The 22467-nt window shown below is 39.2% G+C and overlaps 1 protein-coding gene across 1 annotated transcript in view; it reads right to left on the bottom strand.

The window, feature by feature from the left end:
* THSD4 (thrombospondin type 1 domain containing 4) overlaps window positions 1-19012 on the bottom strand; it is a 213874-nt gene extending 194862 nt beyond the window's left edge. The window contains exons 1-2 of the mRNA XM_065733783.1: window positions 18845-19012; window positions 6925-7354 (exon numbers count right to left, since the gene is read on the bottom strand). Of these exons, the coding sequence (XP_065589855.1) occupies window positions 6925-7354; window positions 18845-18915 (501 nt within the window). The 5' untranslated portion in view covers window positions 18916-19012. The remainder of the gene's footprint in view (window positions 1-6924; window positions 7355-18844) is intronic.
* Window positions 19013-22467: the final 3455 nt, after the last annotated feature.

The raw sequence follows: 22467 nt of genomic DNA, 5'->3' as shown, positions 1-22467 counted from the left end.
ATATTTCAAGGAATACATATTTTGAAAGTGAATTCAAGGGATTTTCCTTTGAGCAGTGTTTCTAGACATATGCAGCATCCCCTGCTTCTATAAACTGTAAGCAATTAAACTAACAAATGAATAAAAAGCATATTTCTTGTTTGAATTATAGGAATATTGAGTAATTACATGCTAGGATCTCAAAAACTTGTGTCAATATCACTTGACAAAAAGAAGCAAAGACAAGCTGGAATGCCTTAGAATATCTCCCACAACACTTGTCTTCACTGATAAATGACTACTCATATTTACAGTACTCTGTTAAACAAATCTGCAGTAATGTCTGGAACGCAAGCAGCTGACTTTAGATGGCAGAAATTCTGAACTTCCCATTTTCACTGATTAAGTTCCCTCTTGAAAACCTGGCACAGAGGTTTGAACAAGGTAATGCATCACAACACTCCACGGTCATGTTTTACATTGAGGGAAAATAATTGCTTCAGTTCAAAAAGCATCAATATGAAGTTTATGAATCACTCCATGGTATTTTTAAGTGCTAATGCTGCAGTTCATAGCTGATGAAGTGATCAAACACTGAGGATCTTCTTTCCCTCTTCCCTTCCTCTGTGACATACACACTTGTTTGCTCTCAGAACAAATAAAGGTAACATCTCAGACAGTTCCAATGACTAAGTCAGACTTAGCACTCCTAAGTTGCTGAAAATTTAGGAAACAAATGCTTTAGCCAACTCATATGCTTTCTGCTTCCAGTTTTAAGGCACTACAATAAGTTATTAACATTTTTATACCACATTATTACTAGGCATAATTGAGGGTCTGAATCTTCATCAAATGTTAGGCATAAATTCTGCATCATCCAACTTCAACCAGCACACAGACTTCTCGAATTTCACAATACTACTCATTTAACAGGTTCAGAACTTCATACTAGTCCTCACAAAAAATAAAAAAGCTAAGTTTGTTCTAAAATCCTCAGGTACTACTGTTAAGCATAACTTCTGCAGTATTTCTGTACAGCAAAAGTCAAGAAAATACTGAAAAATTCAGCTCCCACTGTACTTGTGCTGAACTCCACACTAATGATACTGAATGCCTACGGAATTGGCCCACTGTTACGGTAGAAGAGGGAAATTGGCTTCCAGGTTATTAACACCAAAAACAGACATGAGAATTCCTGAAGGTATTTAGGAGCAATAGCATGAAACACAATAAGGAAAATGAAAGCTTAGGTTGAACATCACAAGGAGTGTTTGGGAATTTTTACCCGAAGAGGGATTTCTACATGGAGAGAACTTTAACCATAGTGCATGATCTTGAGCATATTCATCACGGTTTGAGTTACGTGGTATTTAATATCAAATTATACATGACTACTGCTTCAAAATCAGTACTGTTTTCTACGGGGTAAACTTAATCACCATCAGTATGAGCACTCACTATAAATTTTCCAAATGTACAGTGTGAATTCCACTTACTCTTTCATGACATTTGAGAGGATGGACGGAAGGGGGTGGTACCACACATTAAACTAGAACAGCATGTCACAAAACTGCTTTGAGCACAACTAAGTTGTGCAGTTGGCTTCTCTGGGAAACACTGGTCTTTCCAGTCCTAAAAGAAGTACAATTACTGTATGTGCAAACTTAACATATAATTTACTTACTGTGTCTTTGTGATACTGCACTCACACACAGACTGACAGATCCCACTGAAAAGTTGAGAGTATTTCTGTTTAACTGACTTGATGTTTGAACTACTGAAGGTGATATTATATCTTAATTATATCTTAACTAAGCTGTCTTTGGATAAAGATAAAATCTCAGTTGCTTCTACATGAAGCAGACAGTTTACATAAGAACATTACAGGCCCCACTGCTCACATCTCCTTGGCCTGGAGAATAAAGGCTGTGCCCATAGCCAGATATACATTACAACATTCTTACACGATACCTAGCTTTAAGTCCATGATTTTTATACCTTTTTGCACAACAGGGCATTAGAGCATGACTCTTAATCTAACCTGGCATGCAGAGGTCCAAGATAACTTGCATTTATTTATCAAAAACTTTGTTGTAACTGAACTTTTAATCAAAAAAATCGTAAGACTCTAGAGTTCAAAAACATTTTTGAACTGTGCAATTTTTGCCTTATTATGAACATATTACTGGATTAATAAAAAATTTACCTAGCAATAATTACTTTGTGTAAAGGAGTTGATTTTATGTTCTGTTACTTCCCCAGGAAGAAAGCACACTGGTGGAATAAAACTGTCAGAGAAAGCTTCTGAACTTATGCCAGTATTTTCCCTCATGATTTAAAGCAGTCAGTTTCCCATAAGTTATTTAAATTCCAATAAAAATGTCATAATACACAATTTTGTGCTAACAGTCTTTTCACTTGTTGAGGGGGATGTCATGACGTTCCAGTACGAAGATGCAGAGGGAACAACTGCATTCTAAGAGCTTCATCAAAGATGTCTCTGTGTTACTCTGCTGAATACAGGGGACAATTGATCAAGCTATGTGAGACGTTTTATGAGTGATATCTGTGTGTCACTGCCAGGTAAGTTAAGCCTGTATCTGTAATAATGCATTCTGAATTAATATTTATGAAGTTCTGCTGCAAATATAATACAAAGTGTATTATACCTAAAGCAACATAAACCCATATGAGCTCTCAGTAATTTTCCTATACGACCACAGAATATCAGCCTACCAAAAGTACATATAATCCTACTGTGTTTGAAGGAAAAATTCCTCACAAAAAGTCAATATAAAATTCCTTCAGGAAGAGATAAGTCATCACAACCCTACTTTTCCACTTACGTTAACACCTACTCTATACAAACCTCAAAAAGCAAATAAACAATCTATACAGTAGTTCTTTAGGAAATGTTTTTCAGTTAAAAAAAAGTTATCTTAAAGGTAAATGGTCCTTTATTTGTCATTACCTCAGTATCTAAGCATCTCAACTACATCCTTGCAGCAGTTGTGAAAAGGCCTTCTGGGAATTACATGTTCTGTTCCATACAATATTAAACATTTCCACTTACACCTCTGTTAAAAATTAAAACGTTGGAAATATTTCATTTTCTATACAGTGGAAAACTTCATGAAAAAAAAGAAACCTCTTGTGCAGAATTCCAACCAGCTGGTGGCATGGCCTAAGACCACAGGTGCTGTGGGAACCTGCCAGTGCCCACCTGCATGGTTAGGTGGCAGAATACATCAGTTTTAAATGGACTCAACTCATTCCCGTAGAACGTTTGATTTCTACTTAATTAGAATTCTGCATCTGAAAAAGCCTTCTGCTGGAAAAATTAGTATCATCATCCTTAATATTCTATAGGAATTGAATGGAAGAATTTATCCCATGACGATGATGGCAGAGCTAGGGACTGGCCCTGAGCCTCTTACCTCACCTCAGCTCTTCAACCTAACTACCACTATTTTTTTGTGTAGCTCTTCATGGTGAAATTCGTACCTTAATTTCTCTGTTTTTCCCACACTCCTTGCCATACTGTAGCTGAATCACCATCTTATTTGACAGGTTTTTGTCACCAGAGCATAGAAGCAGTCATGGTTATGAAGTGACAGCACACCGAGCTGCGCTGGTGCAATCTGGACAGGGGGAAGTGCAGAACAGCAGGGGTAAGGGGCTGTCATGGCCAGCATGGCCTTCTCCCCTAAGGACAGCATATTAAGAGTGAATGTCTATCGATGAGCTACCATTCACGGTATGCCTTATAAAAGTTATTTGAAATTATATAAAGTTGACTTCTTAAAGAGTCACTTTCTATTACCAAATTAGTACTACTCAAGTAGTCTTGAACATCCCTAACTGAAAATTTCCTTGCGAACACACACTCCTCAGGCAGCCCTCAGTGTGAAGTTAATTTCCAAATACATTCACACACATCCAGACACTCATGGAGAGCCAGCAACTTGGCAGTGCTTGAGAGAGTCAGTAACAAGAAGTGTTCAGTAAATGAATGTTCCATTGGAGTTGTTTCCTTTGTTCTGGTGACAAACACCACAAACAAGTTGGCATTCAAACCCTGCCTCACTCACACGCCCATATAATTCTCTTGTCTCTAATGCAGGGGAAAGTAACAAGATTTACTCATCAATCCTTCATTTTGGAGGTATGGAGACCACGCTGAGAGAAGCTTAGTGCATTACAAACATGGTTTCAATAAGAACCAGCAGTACTGTTTGTGCATAAGGGACAGAGGCTTACTGCTCGTTTGCTGCAGCTGGACACCTCGAGGTGAGCATGTGCAAAGTGCATACACAAGGTGCTGAGGAGAGGAAGCTACTTATACGAGAGAATAGGTTTAATGGCCTGCCTGAACACTTGAACAAATAGAAGCACTAGGCTCTCCCTAAATCCCTAAGTTTATGAATCAAACTGTCAGTCATGTAAAATGAGTTTAGCTATTAATGAAAAAACAATAAATGTACAATAATGAGGAAATGACCTAATGGACCAGGGCAGATTGACTTAATTTGTTATTAATTAACTGCCCTTAGGAGAAACTGTACAAGGAGAGGCTAAACAGCAAGATAACTGTTAACAGGATATTTTCCTCTCCATTAGTGAGATTTTCTGTTTTGGTATACTCCAGAAGAGAATTAAAAAGGAAAAAAAAAAAAGAGAAAAAGAGACTGTTCTCTGCACACTGTCAGGGCCTCTGGTACATGTCACTGATGATAAATTAAATTAAAGTCCATGTACAGAAGCATTTAATCAGGAAGGACAAGCAAACAAAATGAAACACTATCAGCCTTGTTTTGCTCTCATCCTGGCCTTTGTAAGAAAAACTGTTCTTAGCAATTACTTTTTCCTAGTCATATTAATTACCACATCTACAGAGAAAAATATCCTGAATAGCAGTTGTAGCTTCTTTGAGGGAATAGAAATTCTGTGAAATAAATAAAAAAGAATCACTATGTCTACAGTTTCATGCCCAGAAGGAGATACATCATCTACAATTTCTCTTTCTTACTAAAAATCTCACTTATTAACAATGACTTCTTTATAACTGCACTTTTACATGCAACCATGGCAAAGATGAAGCAACGGTATGCTCACCTGTTTTTTTTTCACTTCCTCTTTTAAGTTCTCTGTTTAAACAACTGTTTCCAGAATTAACATGACAATATTTTCACTTACATTCCCCTACTACCTACAAAAAATTGGCAGTGTTTAGACCACTCATCACACTGACCTGTATGTCTCATCGCTGCCTAATCTGCAAGCTAACAGCCCTCTTCTCTCCATCTTGCTTGTCATTCTCAGCAAGATTTCTCTACAAACTTTCCTTCATCACTGAGGCTGTGATTGCTTCTTCCTTCCACCTCACTTCTGAATTCTTTACGTATCACCTGTTGCTCCCCTGAATAAACATCATTCCTGGAAACATTTATATTACTTTTTTCGGGCATGCAGAACGTTGTCCAAATTTCTGCCTTGATGCAGTAACGTATGAAATGAACATAGGAAAATGCAATATATCAAAAAGAATCACTAATCCCAAGCAAAAGCTTACAGGGCAGTAGGAATACCTAGAGTATTTCAAAGCAATACATAAACATTGGATTTAATCATATGACATCTGTATATCACTTAAATGCAAGTGAGCAAATTCAGCACTGACAACTTACCAAATTAATGCCCAATAAGTAGGTCTATTGGTTTTTTTTCATTCAAAAAACAGAAGTAATTACTCAAAAAAGCTATATGTAACGAGGACTGCAGTGAGAGGCTCAAAGCAACCCTTCCTTGCTTTCCTTTTCAGAAAAACATGCAAATTTTCTTGCCATTAGGTCTCCTCAATCAAATGCTCTAGACTCAATCAGTGGACTTAAGTTTTAAATAAAAAGCATGTAATAATTGCTACACTAACAGGCAAAAACACATTCATCAGTCTTGTTTAGGTTATGCTTTTGTTATCCCTGATCATGTTCTGTTGCTATATCTCCACTCTGCAGGCAGGACTTCTAAACAGCAGAAGAACCACACATTTCCTCAGACGTAAGTGGGCTGTTTTGTTAGCAACTGAGACCCCTCCTGAATGCCCTGCTTCTAATATGCAGCAGAGGCTTCCTGAATTCTATGACACTGTGTTGGAATAGTAGCCCCAGCAAGACACAGATGCATTAGAAAATGCTTAGACACTGACAGAAACTGAACGTTTCTGAATGATGGAAATTGTTTGTGAGGAGAAATACTATAACTTCACTTGCCTCCCACACACAATAGGAGACTGCCCCAGAGCTTAGAGCTACACCCCAACACACATTTTTTGAGTGAAGTAATAACACAGTACATTTTATTTAAAAATTAACACAGAACAGATTTTCTCTCAAATAAGCTAGGAAGCCTAGGAAGCCAAAATCAGAGCATGTGGAGCTTGGATGCTGATAAAAGTAGCATCTGTTACAGAATGCATGCAGCACCATGGAAAGATACTGAAGTGATATAGGCCACTGGTAGCTGGCTTTGATGCTATTTAGAGCAGGAGCAGCACTCCCAGATTTTAGCCTTATTTTATGGGTCTGAGAAGTAAGAAGCTGCATAATATGGTCTATCCCAACCATTCTCCATTACTTGTATGGAAAAAATAATTCAATGTTTCTGTGACTTATTTTCTCCATCTATCAAATCAGAACTGCCCACACTGGTAGATTTAGCAACTGCTTAAAATCCCTGAAGGTATGGTTTTAGGAAAGTACAATATTACACATCTACTTTTAGTATTCAAAAATACACTTATAAATTAAATTAAGTTCATAAAAATACTCAAAATTAATAAATAATAAACAATGCAAATCTTAATTTCCTGAGTACACGAACATTTAGAATACTATGGGAAACCAACAGTTGTCTAGAAAAAAATAAATATAAGAAATGTAGACTTACGTTCGTGTTGCAAAGTTTATATTGCTTGTAGGTGCCAACACATACAATAGCTGCAGCCCTTTGAGGCTGGGGCTGACCCTGGACCATTGGGTGCGATGCAGACCCACGATGGCTTGAGTCACTGCTATGAAACAAGTTTTGAGATGCAGGAAATGAAGATGGCTGATAAACCGAGGGTCCAAGGACCTGGTGAGCAGCTTGAGGCCCGCTTTCGTCTTGATAAAGGTTCCCATGCTGGAGCGAAGGGCTGGCTGAATGACTGTAAGTGTTCATGAGACTTGGACTCTGATGAAATACGTTGTTTCTTGATGACTGTCGCTGCCTTCGAAGTTTCTGAGGCTGCTGACCAGTATCAGTTTGTAAAGGCAAAATGTATGGCACTTTTCCATATCCATACTTTCCTGGACCAATAGGATTTCTGTTTCTGCTTCTAAAAATCAAAGAGAGAAAAAATGGTTACTGAATTCATTAGTGAAAGAGCTGTTAGGTACTCATATAACTTGCCACTTATAGAAATCACCCCGTGCAAAGCAACATGGAAGGACAATGCTGTTGTTCTTTTCAATCCTTGTACTCTCCTTGAAGATGGAAATTCTCAGAATCTGAGACATACTCCTAAAATTCATAACCATGTTTTTGTAGAGCTTGAGATACATAACAGCAGGGAATCCCTGCTGTGAATTTGGGTAACAACAGGGGAAAACTTGAATTCAGCATGGCAGAGGTCATTAAACATTTGCATTCATTTAGAAGGCCTCCTGCAGTTCTGCTTCAATTGCTACTTAAAAGATATAAACAGAAACAGAAAAAGGGTGAGAAACATAAAAATATTATTAAAAGACCTCTGGAAAAGAGAACAAATGGAGAAATATATTCTTACTATGGTACAGTTTACTTTTTCTCCTTCTTTGGCCAAGAGATTTGAATTGTACCCTTTAGAAATCCAAGAACCAGGCGCTGACTCAGGAGGACACAGGAGCCCAAGGAGTTGGATTCACTCATAATGACTATTTAACAGACAGCATCCAATTCATGACTTGAAAACAGCATCACACAGGGATGCTGTCTGGTCACGTCCATGTCCCACCCCTGGGTACCGAGCTCTGATCTTTCTGGGAGCACTCGCCAGCAGCACGCACTCACTGAGAGGCAGCTCTGTCCTCTACACAACCACAGAAAAAAATGGACTCAGTCTAAAACCTCAGCTCAAAACTACAAGCAAAAAATCATAACATGAATAATATATTTGAGTCATGCTATTCAGAAGGGTTCATCCTTCAATTCTATCTGCAAGCAACAGGCCCATTTACATTTATTTTCCTTGCCATCCTGCACAGCTCAACATCACATCAGGACTTGATTTCTCCTGCTGCAGTCTGAAGAAGTGAATTAGAAAAATATCTCTCTCAGTAGAGAGCAATGTGTGAATACAGATGTTCTGGGTAACCTCTGCAGCTCAGGAAGAAACACTTTTTTTTATTTTAAAAAGACCTTTTCCTCTTGAACCACAGTGAAAAAGTGAAAATCAAAGGCTAAATTGACAGTTATTTTCTAGAAACTGAAAAGTTACAGATGTCAGACAGCCAGCACATCAAAGACTTTTCTTTGGGTTTGTTTTCTTCTGCTCTTATGTTCTCCCAAGACCATTGTTACATGGAAACCGTGGAAGTCACTTAACATTCTAGCTTTATGGGCACGTGGGGCTTTTAATCAATCTTCCTAGCTCAAGGATGTGTGAACAAGAGTACTGAACTACCCTGGCAGATAAGCAGCCAGCACTCTTGAGATGTTTATAGCAGTTAATCTGCTTTGTGAACATGATGGTCATTGCTGAGGTAGGTTTTGGGGGCTTTCAGCAGAGAAAAGCAATACAGTGGTTTATAGCATTAAGGAAAGAAAAAGTAAGTGTCCTGCACAGGAACAAGAGAGGAAATGGAGAAATGATGAATGACAATTAGTTCAGAAGTTGAGACTAAAGTCAACTGGATTTAAACAAGCACAGTTTGGTGTGTAGTTTGTTTGTGTGGAGCTTTTTTAATGGCCAAATCAATTGATTCCCCCTTTGTTGCTGCCATTTCTCACTTTTAACATTTTCAGGTAAAACAATTTTAAAACACAAATGCTCCTTTCTTCAGATTCTATACATGTTTTGGCACTCTGGAAAAGTTATGACATTATAGTTCTCAGGAAGCATCTTAGATTTTGGAGCAAACTGGTTCATCTTGGGAAACAGATACAGTTCCTTACTTATATTAGTCTCTAATGAGACTGAACATCAGCAGTTTCTTGACCACAATTTTGTGCCGGTGCCTTCATAAGGTGAGCACAGGCTGGCAAGTCTATTGCAGTCCATTTTTAAAGTATATGATCTACGGTCAGGTTGCTTGCATTTGGCATTAGGAAGAGAAAGCTGAGGCAGTAAGCCACTTGCAGACCAGCAGAATAGTAGGAATACACCTCTGTCTCAGCCATCTAAATGCCAAATTCCTTACAGCTACAAACACTTCTACAGAGGAGCAGCGAGGCACGTCACCGGACCTGCCTGGAGGAACTGCTGCTCACAAACCAGGAGAGGTCAAGCAAGAGGGCAAAAATGAGATTGATGTTTGACTGTTAATCTCCAGTTCAGGGTCATGAATGAGAACTGAAAGTAACTGAAGGATATGAAAGAAACGACAAGGAAACTAGGACTCTTGAGCCTGGAAAAAGACAAATGGGGAAACTGCAGCATTAAATATAGCCTAAGTATAGTAGCTGAAGGTCTAAACCTATGGTTGAGGACATAAAGTGACCAAAAGCTGCTGGAATCTCATCAAATTAACTGCAAAAACTTGAAAAATTGATTTTGAGGGATTTCTCACTAAATGGTTGATGCTCCAGCTAGTGTTCAACAACAGCCTCTTCCAATTGAAGGCAGTAACAATGTTCTGACTGTTAATTTCTATTTCTTCTTGGCTTTTTTCTACAGTACAACTTGGAAATTTTGCTGCTGTCCCTGCAAGTTCATTCTGCTCAGTTTGTGCAGGAATTATGGTCTAGGATTTTCTTTGGAATACACTTTTTTCATGGAAAGGAAGCTTAACTTCTTGTAGCCGGGAACTTCAAATTTCTTTCAACATACAAACTGCTGGAAACAAAGTGGAACACTCAACCTCTAATTATTAACATCTTTATCAGTGTGTATGCATTCATTTAAACCACTGTTGCCTGGATGGAAACTATTCAGAGCTCTGCGTTTTGCCTTAAAGCACCTTACATTCATGCTTGGCAACACTCTTAAAAACTGGGAATGAAGTTTGTTGCAACATAATTAAGAAGACTGTAAAAATAGCTTGCTGGTAATTAGCTTTTATATTCCTTGGGGAGCGTCAGGTAGAATTTATGATGTCATGCAGTAACAAGGAGGGAATGTTTAGTAGATCCATACACAATGAGAGAATCATAGAGTCACTCAGGTTGGAAAAGACCGCAAAGATCATCAAGTCCAACCACAACCTAACCATACTACCCTAACTGTAACAACCCTCCACTAAATCACTTCCACGAGAAAAACAGGAAGAGGGTACTCAGGTAAGAACTCTCAGCTCTGATCTACCTGTAGGGGATGGAAGTAAGTCAGGACACCCTGGATAAGTCACCCTGACAGCTTACTGGCCATTTTGAGTTGACAGTTGCATTTTTCTTACCTTCTTCTCATACCCCACGTTACACATTCCTTGCCACAGCATGGTTTGGAAGTCCCTTTTTATGGTTTTGTTGTTTTCATCACAACATAGGTCACAAGTGGGTCAAGCAAGTAACAGCAGCACACCCCTAAACCAATACATGTCCAAGTATGCTAAAAACTAATAGGCTCATCTTTCTCAATACAGCAGAGGATGTTGCCACAGGAGCAACATTAAATTTATCAATCACATCTGTTGACAAAATCACAATTTGTCAACATCTCTCAAACACTCAGAAAGCCCAGTACGAGCAATGTCTGAGCATTAAACGACTCTGACAAAGCTTTTAATATGGAAAAACAAAGAGGGAAATTATGCCACCAAGATCAGAGTTGTCATCTAAAGGCAAATTTCTGCTTAATAGAAAATACATGCTAAAAAGCAAGTAGCAACACTAAGCGTTTCATGTCAGACATAGCCAGTAGACATTTCTGATCTATTATGTTCATCTCAAGCAGAGGCATAACAGCTGTTTCATGCAGATCTGGCAATCTTTTAGGCAGAATTCCCACACACACACCTCCCTGATAGTTCAGACAAATCTCTTCAGCACTCTGATAACCAAAAATGATGAGCACCTTTAAACTCAAGCCAACCTAAATATATACTTGAATTAAAAAATACATTTGCCCAGACAAGTACAAGAAATCAGTCTTTGCACTCTTAGTGTAAGGACTGTAGCAAACATATCTTACAACAGCTATTGTTAGCTGGTACTCTTGTCTGTTAACAATCCCTCTTGTGTTAGGGACAAGTCAGCTGACTTCACCAAGAACTCAAGCCCTCAGAGCACCAAAAAGGAAATCTGTTGTAGTAGCTTTTTCCAACTGTAGCCCTGAGCATACGTGCCCCTTAACAGGCAAATAATCACATTATCATTGCTTCTGAGCTTATGAACTAAGACCAATGCTTTGAACCTCAAGTGTTCTTGAGGTTCACTAAGGAAGAAGTACTTAAGGAACTGGTGGGCAGGTAGGTTATCTGCACTGAACGGAAACCCTCTTTGAACCAAGGACACAGCATCTTTAAAATGCACAAGTAAATGTACAGATTTCCTGGGCTTGCACCTGCTCTCTGAAGTGCTCTTCACAAAGCCTCTCTCCCTGATAAATACCTTTTCCATTTTTCCCCTTTTCATCACTTCCTTCCTCCTTACATTTATCCCACAGTTCTCTAAGCAGAGGTTCCCTGGATCACTTCCATCTGAAGCACAACTTGTTTTCTTTCTCTTCTGATATCAGACAGAATAAAGAATGTCTTTTTCTTTAACTTTGCAGTACTTCCTTCCACTTGCCTAACAAAATACTTCTCTTGTAAACAAAAACCTACCAGGTTGAACATTAGTAAAAGCTCTTATGGATAATACCGCAGAAGATTTGTCCTCTGGTTGAAATTATGTCTTAAAATGAACCTAAAGAAGCTGCAATCCCTACTTTTTCAGGTGCTAACCTTTCACTCAGTTTCTCACAGAACAATATCAAGTTCTTGAAACTTTCCTAAAGTAACATCCTTGAGCTTTTCGCTGGAGTTGAGGAGGAAAAATTGCACATCAGGTATAGGTTCAGTGACTTTAATGTTCTTCAGTGCACAGTAAAGTTTACTTCAAACAGACTGTCCACGTCATATTTTTGGCTGCCTTACATTGCTGTCTTACCCTGGTGATAACTGCCATCTAGTTTATACCTCATAGCATTTTAGCAGATTCTTTCACAACTATCATTTGTAGTGAAAAGGAATGACAAACCTGTTCTGGGGAATACATTTCCATATGCTCGGAAGGGAGAGCTCCCAGCAGCCACGTTAATTCACATCAGAACACACTTGGTGTCACCTCTCAGTACTGCACCACAGCCCTGTACAGTCCAGCATTCCAGATACTCACTTTTCACCAGCTTTAAATCAATCTGGAGAAAATCACTTAAACATGAATGAAAGAAGCAAGCCCTTTGACTTTGCTTTGTGTTATGAAAATGCATGCCTATCTGCTCACTGACCTGGAAAATAGCCCTCAAGTGGTGAGCAGTTAGCTTTGCCAAATGTTTGTTCACAAGAGAGTTAAATCACCCCCATTGGGAATCTATCACGCACTGGAAAGCAGAGCCACCATCACAAAATTTTTTTGCAAGTTACTCCAAATTATTCACATTTTATCAACACGTCTTCACAACTGAATTGCTATAGGCATTCCTTTCACTCTGATTTTCACTATCAAGGTAACTAAAGCAATGTAACTAAATAATTTGTTTTACATTTCTTGTATCTTTTGTAACCACAAAGTGATTTCTGGATACTCACTATTTCTCCAGCCCCCTCCCTCAGAGAATTCACAAAATCAAGTTGGTTTAATTTTGTTTGGGAGCCAAAGATTTAAGAAGTTGATGTTGCATATATTCTCTTTTTAATTGCTGTGAAATCCAGTGTGACTGTAAAAACATACACTGTGTTTGAGTTACTATATATGCATAAAAGAACTAAAAGTATTGTCAGCTTATTTGACAGGGCTGATTCTCATCATTTCTATTTTGTACTACAGGCAAAAAATAACTTTTCCTGATACAGATATATATCAGAATATTTAGATATATACAGAATACTGATAATTTAAAAGGTCATTAGGTAAATTGTGTCTTGGGAGAAGGTCTCAACAGCTTGGATTAATTCACGGCAGATACACTCGATCATAAATTAATTGTCCCACCTGCAAAGATCTTCACTAATAGCCCAGGTCAGCAGAGAAGTGATGCACTCAGTACAGTCACACTGTGCTGCCTTTTGCTCATCACCCAGCCAGTGCTGCATAACCTCAGCTGCATTTCAACACTGAAGCAGAATCTGAACCCAGATCCTACCGTCCTCTTCTTCTGTGCGTAGAATAATGCTAAAACGTGAATTTTAGTTCTTCCCCTTAGCTTTGAGGTCTGATGGAACAATGTAGCCATGTAATTAGCAGGTTTCATAGCAGAAACCCCACACAAGTGACTACATAACCCAGCTGAGATGTGTTACAACAGGAGTTCTCTTGCACTTCTATCCCCTTCTGAGCACTCAGTCATTCACTGGACCAATGCACTGTCACATCTCTGAGTGTACACAAGCAGTGGCCTCACTTCCCCACCTCTCCTCCAGTCCTCCCACTTCAGGAAAGGGTGAAACACTCAGTAATAAGAAGAAATTTTCCTGGGTGGCTTGCAGCTACAGTATCACGTTAAGTTTTTACCTTTGGTAATCCCATTCAAAGTGCGCTCACAGTAGCATAATAAAAATCAATACTAATTAATAATAAGCAAGATCCAGAGCTTATCAGTGCATTAACACTCAGGTGAGAGATGGGACAGCACAAAGCCAATCTGAGGCCAAAACAATTTCAGTTAGCCAGGAAATTCCTCCCACGGAGATCTTTATTGCCATTAGATGTTTTGGAATTTCATTTAGAAGGAAAATAAACATCTCTTTCATATGGTTTTAAATCCCCTCAAGTGCTACCAAAATGAATTCTGTGATTATCACTGCTGATATTAGATTTTTCTTGAAAATTTCTCCCTAGAAAAGGATCAAATCCATCTCTGTCTTTCCCAGCAAGCTTTTATAACAGTACTGGGTTTGGGCTAAAGTGCACCATGTATTCTTCCTGTTAGGAAAATAACAAAAGGAGAGATGGCTAAGTACTTGAGGCAAGGTTTCTATTCCAAAGATTTAAAAATAAAAATAAATAAATAAATAAATAAATAAATAAATAAAACGCCAACATCAACAAGTAGGAAGCCTGAGAACTTGAGAAAATACTGCCTGCTTGAACCTGATTGTCTACATCTGTCCACTTATACAAATTGGAGCCAACACTAGAACAGGTCACAAAAGCTACATCAGAACACGAAGCTAATGATGCTTGAATTGGTTAAGGAAACAACAATTGAACTGTCCTTTCAGAGGGGAATTTTCAACCTTACAACTGAAGAAGCCACATTCACTTAGTCAAAGCACCTGTAAAAGGGGCAAAAGAAATTTCCTAAAGGAAGCTCTGTTTTGGCATTAAATGATACACTCTTCCTTTCCATTGCTCACAGACCCAGAAATGCACTGACCCTATACAGGGCACAGCACAGCACAGGGGACATTCACGTCAGCTGTTGGCAGCAGAATAAAGACTACAGAGCTATGGCCACGTGAGAAGTTGATGATTTTTTGAGTACTTCCTCAGTGCAAATTTTCCTCTTATTTCTCTTCCAAATATAAAAAAAAAGCTTTAGGGAAATCCATTCCTTATAAGCATATTTCTTTAAACATGTGCTATTTAAGTAATCCAGCTTTACCTATTTCATTATTCTGACAATAAATATAGTATTTGCTTCCTGCTAGTACAAGCCACTCATACTGGTGTTAAACCTGGCACAAAATACCCTGAGCACTTACAGATGCAGACACAAAGTTCTGCCTCTCCACCACCACAGCCCACTGGCAGTGAAAGTAAAGGTGGCAACTGTAAACACCAGCAGAGATTGCTGAAAAACGAAAAGGGGAAGCAAGTCCAGTTACCTCTAATTGGTCTAATCCAACTATTTCTAATGCTGCTTAGCAGCTGACAACTCAAACTGCCCTGTGAGCGTGAGTGTGGGACGGATGATGGGGGGAGAGCACCACGCAGACCGGGTCCATTTAGAGCCAAGCAGTCAGTACCCATGTGGACGGAAGACAAAAGTGCAGTTCTGTCACCAAAATAGAGACTTGGTAATGCAACATTTAAGAAGTACTAAGACCTAGCCATTAATCTCTTTTAAAATACTTGCTATCCTTTGGCATGCCCTTATTACTTTTCCAGATGTGCCTCTTTTTAAAGAAGTCAAAACATGATCATATTTTCACATTATATTCTTGTTCTCATTTGTTCTTATGATACAGTATGCTTAATGCATTTTATCTCAAAGAAGTAAAAACAAGACTTTGCTAATGGGAACCCAACTCTACCAAGCTAGGAAGAGCTCTTTTTTTTTTTTTTTTTGCTAGTGGATAACCCAGAGAATCATGAGATTTATCTTAGTGTTTCCATCCTAATCCCTGTGAATAAAATTTCCTAGCACATTTCAGTTATGCAAGAACTCAATTTACAGCACAGTGATGAAGAGGAGAGCACATGAATTCAAGAAATCAGGCTTCTAATTGTAGGTACCTCACACCTGAGCTTCTTAGGAAGCCCTGGTTTCTTGCCTAACAAACATAAATGAACTAGCTTTCAAAAGCTGTAAATATCCTTTGTCAGAGACAAGGTACTTTACAGTGTAACATATGAAGATTATATTTTGAACTTTACTAAATAAATGGAACTGGTCTTTACCTGGAAATAGGCAGAGAACTTCTCCACTTGTTGCTAAGTGGCACACATAGCTTTGTCTGCTTTGAAGGACTGCTACTGCTATTAAAATGTGTTTGCCTTGGAAGCCATTCCATTTCATCCTACCACACCATCAAATGTGAGCTTATCTCAGTCACAAACGTTCATCCCTCTTTTATTATTTTATGAAAGTCTCCTAAAATGACAACTTTATATGAAAGTCCAAAACAGTAAATAAGAATATCCCAAAGAGTTTCCCTTGCCTGTACACACTCTGAAAACAGATTTTCTTCTCTATAGCCAACATCATTTTCCATTATTACCCACTAAGTGAACACTGAACACCGTTCTGCAGTACAAAAATCATACCTAGAGTAAATCAACATTTTGAAACTCATTTTCCATTTTATCAGTAGGACCAGTAATTGCCTTTGTAAGGAAGGATTACCCTCAGGACTTTGTAAATTAAGGAAAACAATGAGGTTTGTCATTCTAATAATTTCATTTTCAAGCAATATCTTTGTTCTCATGCTGTTTTTACAGTCACCACCAAAGAATCTGAAAGTTATGCAATACAGCAGAATTAAAGCCACCAGGGACCCTCCTAACACAAGATGGAAATAACCTATTACGCAAATGAGATTAAAACACTGACCTTAAATCCACAGTCTTTCGCCAAGGGGCACTGAAAGGGCAGTGGGGGTGGAAATCTGGTGTGGTACAGAAGCTTGCACTGTGCTTAGGAGAGTACAAGAATTTTCAAAACCGAAGACCTCCATCACAGAGGAAAGCGGAGTCACAGCAGACACTACAATCATTTCAGTATTTCATACTGCAAGGCATTTACTAAGAAATAACAAAACTTCACCTCTGCAAGCAGGAAAAATTGCTTTCTGCTCCTCGCCCTCATTTTCCAGCCATAACTGCCACGATTATTTCAAACTATTCCAGTCTCTCCCGGCCTGCAGAGGCCACCAGAGCAGCAAAGCAGAGCCCAGTGCAGGAGCCCCAGCTGTGCCAGCAGCTTGGCAGCAGGTCTGCTGCAGAGACGAGGCCAGCTGGGATTTCCTTGGAGACTGGAAGTGCCAAGGGCTGGAGCAAACAGGCTTTGAATGACTTTGAGCCGACGGTGCAAGGCCAAGCTTCCAACATTAGTAATAACTCAGCTATGTACTACAACCTGTATCTGCTACGCTGCACAGCTGAGAACAGAAGTGCATTATGCTAAATGATTAAGTAGGAAAACAGAAAAAAGAAAATACAACTTCTGTCTCAATTCAGTCCTGTTAATGTTGCTCAGAGAAGTCTACTGCTGGCACCCTCTGTGCTTTTATAAGAAGATGAACAGCATTACAGTCAGCAATATTGCAGTTATACTCAGAACTCCTAGGCCATCCATCTGCATGGGTTTGAAAGAAAGAAAGAAGGAAAGAAAGAAAGAAAGAAGCAGCAGTGAGTAAAGGAAATGGCTAACACGTAGGATGAACAACATCTGAACATCTGGTCCCAGTCTGAAATTTTTCTTCATTGAGACAAACAGAAGGAAAAGAGCTTAATTTCTAATTTTGAATATTCTTGCAAGGGCTGAGGATGTCTTTATCATCAGAAGTAAAAGAGAGTGATGCTGTCTTATTTGAGGCAGGCTGGAACACTGCCTCAGGGCTATGTTTCCTTTCTTCAGAAACTGGGCCAGTCAGATATCCTTAAAAATGGAAAAGGAATTATGGTTGACTGCTTCACCTAACAATCTTAAAAAAGAATATAGGAAGAAAGGGACTTAAAAAACAAAAAAAAATAACAAAAACAAAAAATAATAAAAATAATAAAATAAATAAATAAATAAATAAATAGAAAATAATAAAATGAATAAAATAAAATAAAATAAACACTCCATGTGTTTTCCAAAAGAGGGCCAACAGGGGAAAAGCCAGAGAACTCCCAACTGCTAGAACACATAATCTTAGGGAAGACAGACAGAATACACAACTTTTGGGAACATCCCTTCCCACAGGATCTTCCATGCCTGCTCTCCTCTGTTTCCAAACTGGAAATGCATCTGCTCTCTTTTCATTCACAGACAGATAGAAAGATAAAAGCCAATAATGTTAGCTATAGCAAATGGCAGACTGGTTTCTAATAAGTGTTTTTCCAGAAAGGAGAGGTTGTGGACAATAATTGTACCAGCACAGATCCATTCAGCATCAAAGGCTGAACAGCAAATAGTACAAAAACTATACACACAATGTTTAGAAGTTAATATATTAAAAAAAATCCACCTTCTTTTGTTTGTTTCAAACAGGAAATTTTGCTAAAAGGTAGAAAACTAAAAAAGGAAAACGAGAAAATAGGAAGCACATCAATACAAACTGGGAGAAAAAGAAATGAATAAAAGGAAAACAAAATCAGTTTTGATTAGAAAAAACTGAAAAGATGGTTAGTCATTCTTCACCAAAAGAATTCACCATTTCATGAATATTTTTTTCAACCATGGAATGGTTTGGAATGACTCTTGATATTAAGAATCCAAGCTGCTACTTTTGAAAATTCTTCTTATTATGGAGAAGAGGAAAACTTCAAAAAAAGTAACAGAAAAGGAAAAATATCTCAGTAAATTGTAAAGCAAATTTTAAAGGAGAATAAGATCTGCCCAATGTAGTTATAGAATTGTGTCCTTGGGTATCATCACATTATGCCAGCTCAGAAATCAACACATAGGATAGCCTTCCACAGAAGATGGGACATATTAAAGATTAAGGCTGATTTTTATCACCTTTCCATAGGTACTAAAAAATAATGATTCTTTTCTGATACGCCATTCTTCAGATAAATCATTCATGGCAAGAATAAAATGCATGCACGGGCACTGTACCTCTTTTCCGGCTTCAGGTGATGCCTCTGGGACTGGGAGTGCCGGATGCCTCTTGGAGCTCCTCGGTTCATATGGCTGTTATTATGGCCTTCGGAAGGAACAGAAGCACGCAGGCCAGCCCGGAGCTGCTCTTCGTTCCTGTGAAGTGGCACAGACGTACGGATGGCAGAAATGACATGGCCTGGGTAAGCAGTCAGTGAGTCCTGATGGCGGGAATTCTGGTGAGCAAGAGTTCTCTCTGAGGCCGCGTACTGCCGCCCCGGCCTCTGGTAGCCCCTTTCACGGTAGTACGCCGGGAGGCACGGCCGCGTTTGCTCCATCACACCACCGCTGCAGCTCCTGGAGCAGGCAGACCAGGGGCCCCAGCTGCCCCACATGCCTGGGATTCCTGCACTGCTATCTTCAGATGCATCTCTTTGCTCTTCTATCCTCTGGGGAACCTGTAGATACAACAGATGGACTGTGGAACAAGAGTTCACACTACGATATGAAGGTGTTAACACCCATTTTTAAGCCATTCAATCTGAAGTCACATAGTGGAACTGAGCTACATTCTGTGTGACTTGTCTTACACGCTTCCTGTCTATTCTGCTAGTGCAGGTCTCCTGCAGCCATCACCCACTCAGATGGAAAATTGTTTGGTTTTGGACTAGGTGGATTGGAATAGATTCATTTTACTCCTCAGCACTGGGAAACATTGCACAATGTAAAACCTGGAAATTGAAAACCATTACAGTATTACATTCTGGTGACAATTCAGGTAGCAAATACTGACTGGTCTCTCCCACTTTGATGTCTGAACAATGGAAACTGCTGCTGGAAATCTCAGGCTACAACAATACTTCAAGAAGTGCCACCTAATGTGAAACTTTTTAGGAAAACTGAAATGTTAGAGAACAGCCAAATCAGCCAAAAAATGCCAATCAGCCAAAAATGCAGCAATAGTTGTCTCTTAAACCACTCCCCTTCCACCTCCAATATTAATGCTCTTTCAAGAATACTACAAGGAAAATATCTATTTAGCAAGATATGTCCGTCCCTACATTCACAGAAATCCTAACCAAATTCAATACAAAGAAAGACAAGACAAATTGTTGGTCTCAGGTGTCCAGTGCTACTTAGCCCATGATCACCATGCAGCAGCACAGGAACAGGGAAACAGAAGAGCCCCCGTAAGAAAGCTTTTTTCTCTGGATACAGCTATGAAGGATTAGGAATGAGAATAGAGCCAGGCTCTTTTCAGTGGTGCTCAATGCCAGGTCAAGGGGCAACGGAATCAAACTGAAACACGGGAAGCACTCCTGTGAAGTGTAGGCGATGGAGCATGGGCACAGGTTGCCCAGACATTGTGAAGTCCCCTCCTTGGAGATCCCCAAAAGCCACCTGGGCATGGGCCTGGGCATCCTGCTCTACGTGAATGTGCTGGGGCAGGAGTGCAGATAGACCCAGAGGTCCTGCCAACCTCAGCCATTTTGCATTAAATGCACAGTTCTGTTGTTTCCCTTATCCATCTGGTTGAATTACAAGTATTCAAAGCAGGCTTCAAATGTCTGATTCTCAAAATCATCGTTGTGCAGAGCACTCTCTTAAATGTGCATCCTTTGGCAGTTTGTTTATATTCCAAATAACCTTTGTGCCCAAAAGCACACATGCCCATCATTTCAATTATCAGACAAAAGACACTAACCACAGACAATGGTACATCCCTACTCAAGTGTCTAACTGTCCCAAAATAAGCTCCGGAAATCAACCATTTCTCTCTGTGTGTCACTTTCTCCCTGATTCAAAGAACAATCTCCTAAACACATAACTGCCGTTAATAATTTTGGCTCAAACACTACTTGTAGAGTACTAGAAGATTAACATCTACATACTTGGCCTCCAGGCACAGATAACATGTGCATTCCCTACCTGGAGTGCCAGCCCGCACAAACTACTGATAAGCAAGTTCTAAATATGGCAGGCTTGGGTGGAATGTGGTTTGCTGCATGCTCCACTACCATAAACAAAGCCAAGGCAGGGAGGGTCTGTGGTGCTGCTGTGCAGGAGCCAGTTGTGGTCTACATAATCTGAAACATTTCCCCAATCTGAGGTTGCTCTCCTTCTTTCATCACCAACCACAGAAAAAACTGCATTTAATTATAACTTGTGAATAATAAAAAGCATCTGCATTAGTGTGATATGTTCTCTATTTCACCAATATTATATGAAAACAGAAGCAGATGTCTCTGTATTTAATTTGTATTTTTCTGTGGGTACCCCATTTGGCATGAGTCTTTTAAATCCAATAGCCTGTACAATCTAATAACCACATAATGTCACAATTATGAATAACATGCAACAAGGTCCTGGTTTCTGGCTGCTATATTTGCATTCATGTCCAATAGCAGAACATCACTGGCTCACAATACGACCAACTAAACAAGCTTAGTTTCTTCAGTTTGTGATTTTGTCACCGAATATTCACAGTTTATACATACATTACATATTAATGTAGCTCTACCACAGATACAGAGTAAAACCAAAAGCCCATTGGTTTCATACAAGTTACATTTCTCTTGCCTGGACTATATCAATCCTATTTACAATGGTCCAGTGCATTTTTTTTTTTAAGCCAAATCTATTCAGTAACCCCTACTAAGACAACTGGATCAAAGCTATTTAGCCTAAGGAATAGACATCTTAGGGGACTATAATTAGTCTTCCAAACAGTTTAAATCAGACAAACAAGCAAAAAAAAAAGTTTATTTTCTCTTAGCAGCAAGTTGTTCTACAGTTTTTATGGCAAGAAACAGTGGGCTTAAATTTCAGCAGTGGTGATCCAAATTGGATAGCAGGAAGAACCGCTGAGCAGAAAGGAAAATGGAGCATGGGACCTGAGCGCCTGAGGAGACTCTGGTACCCTGCCTTAGAGGCCAGTCCAAACATCCAGCAACACCAAGCCACAGCTGCTCTGGCCTCACAGGACACTTCCTGTGCTACAGTCCTCTGATTAGCAGGTTACATTGCAGCAGTAATGAATTCTCACACTGCCCTAGGGTATAGCCAAGAAATTACAGGTAGCTAAGGGAGACAGCTGAAGCATTCCAAAATACCTCAGAGGCACCACACACTGAGAGACTGCTGACTCTTAAATCCACTCTCCCTTTAAAAACAACCCACTGAAGACCACAGTTACTAAAGAGAAGAGTTTGAGCCCTCACTGTGACAAGTGAAGGTAAAAGTGAAATTTCTTTGCAGAGTTAAATCATGAAAGCAAACTGTTTAACAGAAACACACAACCTGCAACAGGGAGAGAAAAACTATGCCATCTCATTGACTGTCCTATAGTTGAAGATTGATTCCTCTTTCACGTGACCTAGCAACAGTTAATTCAACTGCAAGTGTCATCGGAAGGAGGTCTATCAACTACAAGTTAATCAACCACCAAGTACTTGGCTCTACTAATTTGATCTATTTTTCCACTTATTGTCACTTCATTATTAAAGTCCTTTCTTTCTTTCTTCCCTGTACATTCGTCAATCATTTGGCAGGACAAGGTCTGAAAGTAGAAGTAGTAACTATCAGTAGGCAGAGCTGTATAGTAAACAACATGAAGTTATACAAGCTCTAAGGTATATGTA

This window comes from Cyrtonyx montezumae, unplaced genomic scaffold, assembly GCF_038088225.1.
Source record: "Cyrtonyx montezumae isolate F1298 unplaced genomic scaffold, pur_monq_1.0 scaffold_17, whole genome shotgun sequence".
NCBI classification, from domain to species: domain Eukaryota; kingdom Metazoa; phylum Chordata; class Aves; order Galliformes; family Odontophoridae; genus Cyrtonyx; species Cyrtonyx montezumae.
This window is presented reverse-complemented; position numbering and strand designations above follow the sequence as displayed.